Source organism: Mytilus edulis, chromosome 10 (assembly GCF_963676685.1).
Source record: "Mytilus edulis chromosome 10, xbMytEdul2.2, whole genome shotgun sequence".
Classification (NCBI taxonomy): Eukaryota; Metazoa; Mollusca; class Bivalvia; order Mytilida; family Mytilidae; genus Mytilus; species Mytilus edulis.
In genome coordinates, this window is record NC_092353.1 from 70937004 (window position 1) to 70944107 (window position 7104).

Sequence of the window (7104 nt, forward strand, 5' to 3'; positions counted from 1 at the left end):
CAAAATAATTATAGATTATTACATGGCATTTTCCATATTGGCCATGGTATCAGCCCTAGACTCCTATATCAAGCCAGAGGGCTTTAGCCCGAGGGCTTGATATGGGTCGAGGGCTGATACCAGGGCCAATATGGAAAATTATGTCATAATCTATTTATCACATATTTTCATGCTGGAGAAAAATGAAGGAATATTTCAAATTATTTTTTTTTTTTCAACAATAATAACATTTGAATAAAGAAAAAAATAAAAAAATGTACCACAGTGCATTAACAATTTGTATCACAGTGAAAAAGTAAAGTGATGAGAATAATTCAACAAATATATAACAATAATCTTATTTTTCAGAGTTGTAAATGTTTATTGTAACATTGCCAATTAAAGCTTGTGGAACATTTTCCACTGTTTATTTTTACATTTTTTTCTACAGATTCAAAATTTTCTATTGTTTTGCAAACTTCATTTAATTCAACACTGTCAAAAATATCGTCCTCCGGAAAATCTGCAGATTTGGCTTCAAAGCTAGTGTTTGGAGTTGGTTCTTGTGGTATTAATCCCCGGCTTCCTGAACCAATATCTGATAAGATATTTGACATAGTTTGCTGTTGCTGTAATGATGCTGAACTATACTCATTGACGGAAGCAACATTCTTATGGCCTGTCAACTGCATGACGGTAGTAGCCTCCACATTGGAGTGAAGAAGTGAGGACACTGTAGTTTTGCGAACACTATGGTTAACCTTTCTTCCTGTAAGACCACCTTTCATAGACATTTTTTTAGCTAAATCTCCTAGAGTATTTTTACCCAATGGCTGCATGGTAAACCATGTTTGTTTAGCATTTTCACTGGCATCAGGTTGTACCATCCTTTTAATACTTAGATAAAAGCGACTGTCTGGAGTCAGAGCATCTTCAGGGCGGTGACAAATATATTGCTTGAATGCATTCACTGGACAGCGTGGATTATCTATTTTAAGAAAATGAAAATAATCAAGGACATGCATCATATTAAATTGAAACAATATCTACATTTTAAAAAAAATATTTTAAGGTGAATAAGCTTTAGTGATATATATCTATTCTTTTCATTTGTTCATGTTTCCATTTTGAGTTCTTTGATGTGCATAGCTAGATATTTCTGGATATTTTGTGTTTTTTTGGGGTGTTTTTTTTTATATTCTTTTTAAAAGTACATGTAAGTTATATACATGATATATGTATGAATTAATTTTGTAGGCATACTTGTGTGGTGGTTTCTGTATTTATCATTTACTGTCAATTTTATATTAATTCTTAATAAATCGAAAGAAAGTTACCTGGTGTTGCAAACATTTTAGGTGCAAATGCTCTACTGTCACTGTGTCCCGTCCTAGTTTTAGTCAGCCTTTCATTGTATTCCAAATATTGCTCTCCACTTGCTGTTGTCATCATTTTTATGTCTCCAAATAACATGTCAGTATGCTCCTTCCTTCCCCTCATACCAAAGTGCAAAGTATTATTTAACCATATGGTATTAAGTAGTGCCTCAGGGTTGCCTAAAAGTAAGAATTGACAGTTCAGATTATAGGATAATATTAAAACGTTACGTACACTATGTATAGCTAGAAATTGTTTACATTCATTATCAATAATGACACCTTACATGTATATAGAAGACTGAAGCATATTTAAAAAAAATATATACGTGTTCACTGTCTTGAAACATGTATGACAAACTACATTCTATGTTGATGTTGCCTAACATGTCTTATTCTGTTAAAACTTAAAGATATATTTTTGAAGCTGATATCATAATCATTTTATGTACATGCACAGTCACATGATAATATTGCATAAACCTACCTGTTCCTAGGAGATTCTGTTCAAATAGCATATCTATTTCAGAGGATGAGAATGGATCAGCTTTCATCTTTTTGTTTCCCAGTCCCTGTGACTTCAAGTGCTTTCTTTTCGCGGATAACACCTCTCTACTGTGGTGAAATTCTTTATCTTTAAGAATATTTATTCCACTCTTTTCCATCAAGTGCCTATTAATCGATGACTGTATTGACTTCAGGCTGTCTGGCTCATACTCCTCATTTTTCCGAGACCGGACAGACAAATAAAATCTGGCCAAGTACTGATTGAGTTCAGGTACAGATATATCCTCTATTGCCCGTAATTCGTTGTTCGCCTTTAACCATTCAGTTAATAATTTTATGTCACTTTTAGTTTTTCTCTTTGTGTTATCATTTTTCATTTCTTCAATGAAATTACTGGTATCATCATTCGTTATAGTCATTAACCTCTCGTCGTCTGCTTCTGTTGCCATCTTGTTTACAAATAGTATTTGATTGACAGGTTACCGGAAGTCAAACTCGGGGGCACGATATGGGTTTTTGAGGGCTGATATCGATATCAGCCCCGGGGGCTGATAACCAACCTTGACTTCCGGCTATTATTGGCCAAGCAAAAACGTACATATCAGTACTAAATATGTGATAAAAAGCCCTATCACATCAAACATTAAGAAAAACAACTGTCATATTCCTGACTTGTATATGCGCGCTATTTATACCAATTTGCTTTTTCTTCACGACGATTATGAAATTATTTTCTTACAAAAATAAAATATAAATTTCTACAAAACGTTAACGTCATTTGAAATGGTAAAGAATCCCATTGGAAAATATAAATGTATGTTTAAAGTAGTACAAAACTTTAGCAATGGCTTATATTGCATATATTTTATCTTAAATTGCATCAGCAGTATATTATTCATCTGACGAAAAAGAGTGTTTTCAGGACTTAACGCATGACAACACTTTAACAACTTTAAAAAGATATATGCATTTCAATAAAATAACAACGTCATTTGAATTTATGCTTACAAACTTTAGATAAATGTGCATGCCTAGTAATATTTACGTCGTGTAATATGTCCTGCACCAAGTATGGATAATGGCCATTGTTAAATTATAGTTAGTTTCTGTGTGTGTTGCATTTAAGTGTTTCTGTTGTGTTGTTGTTCTCTTCTTATATTTGATGTTTTCCCTCAGTATTATATTCAAGACAAACATTGAAGACGTCGAGTTTAAGTTATAAGCAATAAGTTATTTTCAATACAATATCGTACCTTTCGACTCAAATCTGTTTGACCTTATTTGCTGTTAGCTTAGGCACCTTGAAAGGTCGTGGATGGAGGAATCTCGATATAGTCAAGTGATAAGACAAGTTACTCGGAGTACGATAATTCATTGATTATAACAGATAACGTGTGGACAAAATGTCACATTTCATGTACGATAATACAAGGACTTTCATTTCCATCGCAACGACTTTATTGTGATTGTAAAATTGAAGGGAAGTGGTTCTGTATACCAACTTAACTAAGGGTAAAACACAATACTAAATTTGCATGGAAAATCAATCAATCAATTCAATTAGCTCATTCGTTCTAAACTTAAAATTGGTTCGTATTTGTAGTACAAAGTAGTTGAAAATATTTAAATGACCAATTATTTCTGTACAAAAGAGATAAACAACGGTTGATATACATTTAAACGAAACAATTACTTCTGTTTAAATAGTAAAAAATCTCAGTGACAACTTTAGTTTGCAAAGAAAACGTAATGTTCGAAATGGTTTATACCTCATATTATATGTTATCTATTGGAATGATTTTGTATTCCATCAATACTATCGGTGAGTAGTTAACTTCTTTTGTTTATGTTTTTATCAAGGGTTAACTAATGCTACCTAGAATGTGGATAAGGTAAGACCACAGCAAATATTTTAAGTTCTTATTTTTCAGGGTCAAAAATGGTAAGAGATGAACTTTAATTTCGACGGAAAACAGTTTTAATGGAAAATGAACAATATACGTTTTGTCGCATATTTTATTCTGACTTAATCCACCAATTTCTGCATACGAAAATGCCTGTACCAAGTGAGGAATATAACATTTGTTATCCATTCGTTTGATGTGTTTCAGCCTCAGATTTTGTCATTTGATAAGGAACGTTCCGTTTTGAATTTCTCAGAGTTCAATATTTTTGTTTTTTTACTTTTAAAGGTTGTTCAATCATTTTTCATATGAAAGCAGTAATACAAAACGTATGCAATTAATTCTTAGCTATCACTCAACTAAGTGCGGACATGCTTACAAATCTGTTCAAATACATTTATCTTTGATGCTTTGTAAATAGGCTCATTATTATAAATTTTCTGTTTGCAAAACTATGAATTTTGCGAAATACTAAGATTTTTTTTTTATTCCGAAAATAGATTCCCTCAGACGTATTTGACATCCTTTTTGGGGAATAGGGTCCTCAATGCTCTTCAACATAGATTTGTTTGGCTTTCTTACTGTTTGATTTTAGCATCTCTGATGAGTCTTATATAGACAAACTCGAGTCTGGTGTATCACATTATAAGCCTGGTACCTTTGATAACTAAGTATTTTGTCGATACTATAATCTTCCGACAGTAATATTTAACCAAGAGAAGTTACAGAGGGAAAATTATAGAGCGTTTAATGGTTCTATCCGCTTATATTTAAAATGTTATCTAGGGGTATAAACACATGACCAACCTTGACTTATACCGTCAAACAGTCCTGTCGTGTGGATGTATGTTTTTACTGTATGGGATTCGTACCAATTTTACTAATTTTAGGAGAAATATTAAATTATTATTTTAGAAAATAAGTACATACAGTTCCAGAAAATGATAACGTTATTTGAAATGGTAAAGAATCTCTGAAAAATATTGTTTCCAAACAGAACAACATGTTTGCAGTGGCTTATTTTAAATATTGTATTGACTTTTAAATTGTATTATCAGTATACTAGTATATCATCGATAAAATGTTTATTTAATTTCAAGACAAATATAAGGAATACAGTTGATCAATTAAAATTATTCTTTAAAGAAAAACGACATTTAAACAAAACCCTACTGTCATTTGAACTCAAGTTAACTAGCCCCGGCTAGATTTATTTGCGTGCGTAGTATTCTTTCTTGCGTCGTGTCATATGAGTTTAAAACATTTTAAAGATGATTATAATTATATCGATAAACATCTCGTACACGCATGGTATAATAAAGACAATGTTATATGTGACAAAAAATATTTTTGTCACGACGAATACGAAATGAAAACAAATTGAGAACTTGAATAATTATTTAGCAAAAGAGACATATACATTTCAACACAATAATAACCTCACTTGATATGGTAAGAATCTCAAAGGAAACTATAGTTTGCAAATAAAAAATGCCGTCAGCAATCGCGTACATTACATATTTTGTTATCTCTTTTTATTTTTTAAACCATAAGCAATAGCTGTGAGTTTATAGTGGATTTTGCAGCGGACAAACCTTTCCTGAAAGTTCTGAAGGTATAATACATGCAATGTATATAAAAGAAAGATGGTCTTCTCTTTATATGAGCTTTAAATACGACCAGGACTTGACAGCTTTTAGTTCCTAATATTAGGAGGACAAATATTATTGGAGCAATAAAAAATGTATTTGAAGTTTCATCTGAAAACTATTCTTTTAAGAAAATAGTTTCAAGATGACTCAAATTTCAAATCATCGTAAATGAGGGCAATAGTAGTATACCGAAAGTCATAAATCAGGCAATATCCTTTGTGTCGGGATTTTTCTATTGTAAAAATACTTTGATATTTTGTTGCTGATATGATGAAGGTAAAATCGTTTTTTCATTCACAATAAATATTTTAAAATATATACGAATGAACTCGTATACTAAAATCCGTTACATATAAGATTTTACGTAATGGAACTTCTCAAATACATGAATATCATCTAGATAAAAACGTTTCATATTGCTATGGCTTTAGACTTTTTGTTGTCGATGAATTATTTCCGCCCGAGATTGAAAAAAAAGTGGCCCCCGTTTTAATGAACGGAGTATACGAGTATTTAGCCACATCCGATCGAAATATCTAGTGGCGTTAAATCTTAAGTTGGAGAAAAAAATAACACATTTTGTACATGGACAAAAATCCTTTCAAGGACAAGGCTTCGTAAGTGATATATTTTAATTAAGGGATTCTGCCCACTCCTCAATCATTTATAACGCACTTGTCAATTTTCAAAAAAAATCAACCTCTGTCCCAGAACATTTTGGAAGAGATCAGCCGCTAGATTTGTATTTTCTGAAAAAGCATGTAATAATTGCAAATGTACGTAGAATAACCAAACAAACATCAGCACAACTGTAATTAGCACCCGTTTTTAATTCAATCAGATTTGTTATATTTTTTGTTAAAATTGGTGTCAATACCTTCTGTATCTTAATCTAATTCAAACCCATTTGCATGTTCAGCCTTTTTTTTTGTGGTTATTTGTTTATGAAGTAATTTGTGTTTACAGTTATTTGTTTTATAGAGATTAAGTTTAAAACACAATTTTGACTGTTGTGTTGTCATTTCTTTTTATAATCACCTTTTTCCGTTTTTTTTAAGAAGCAAAATCTGTAACGCGAAGAACGAATGGGAGCCACACTAATGGAAGGGATATTGCAATAGGCACGACTAATTCATACAAAAGAGACTACGTTATTGAGATTTAACTATAACAACAATATATAAAGGAGCAAACAGTAAAATATATAGTTTGGCATTTAAAAAGTATTTTGCAATTAGACATTAAACGCCAATAATGTACTTTTTGTATGGGCATATACGTATGATTATTTTGCTCTATCTTTGATTTTCTGTTTTGTATCCTGTGGACTGATTTTGTCTTCATGTTGTTTTTCTTTTCAAAAGTTTTTGCGGTCTTTTTAAAGACAAATAAATACATTATAAGGTGACTTGTTACATGTTTTTATTTGCTTGTATATGAAAACCTCTGCCCTACAAATCCCCAAGGTGTTAAAATTGAGAAGCCAAACTGAACTACAACTTCCACTCAGTGACGTCTTTTATACAAATATTTTCATTTTGCGACAGTTACAGTAGCTGTCTTTTATTTTCGTTTTTGAGTACTTGTTCTGTAAAATATGTAAAAAAGTACTGAACTTCTTCGATTTCTATTTCTACTTTGAAAGTTGTGTTTCGTGTCATACAAAATAGAACTAAAAATCATTTT

The 7104-nt window shown here is 31.4% G+C and overlaps 1 protein-coding gene across 1 annotated transcript; it reads right to left on the reverse strand.

Moving 5' to 3' along the window:
- Window positions 1-271: 271 nt before the first annotated feature.
- LOC139491794 (uncharacterized protein KIAA1958-like) lies at window positions 272-2479 on the reverse strand. The gene is made up of 3 exons (XM_071279667.1): window positions 1843-2479; window positions 1317-1535; window positions 272-967 (listed from the first exon to the last, which is right to left on the reverse strand). Exons 1-3 carry the CDS (start codon window positions 2309-2311, stop codon window positions 345-347), a joined length of 1311 nt encoding a protein of 436 aa, XP_071135768.1. The 5' UTR covers window positions 2312-2479; the 3' UTR covers window positions 272-344.
- Between the last annotated feature and the right edge of the window lie 4625 nt (window positions 2480-7104).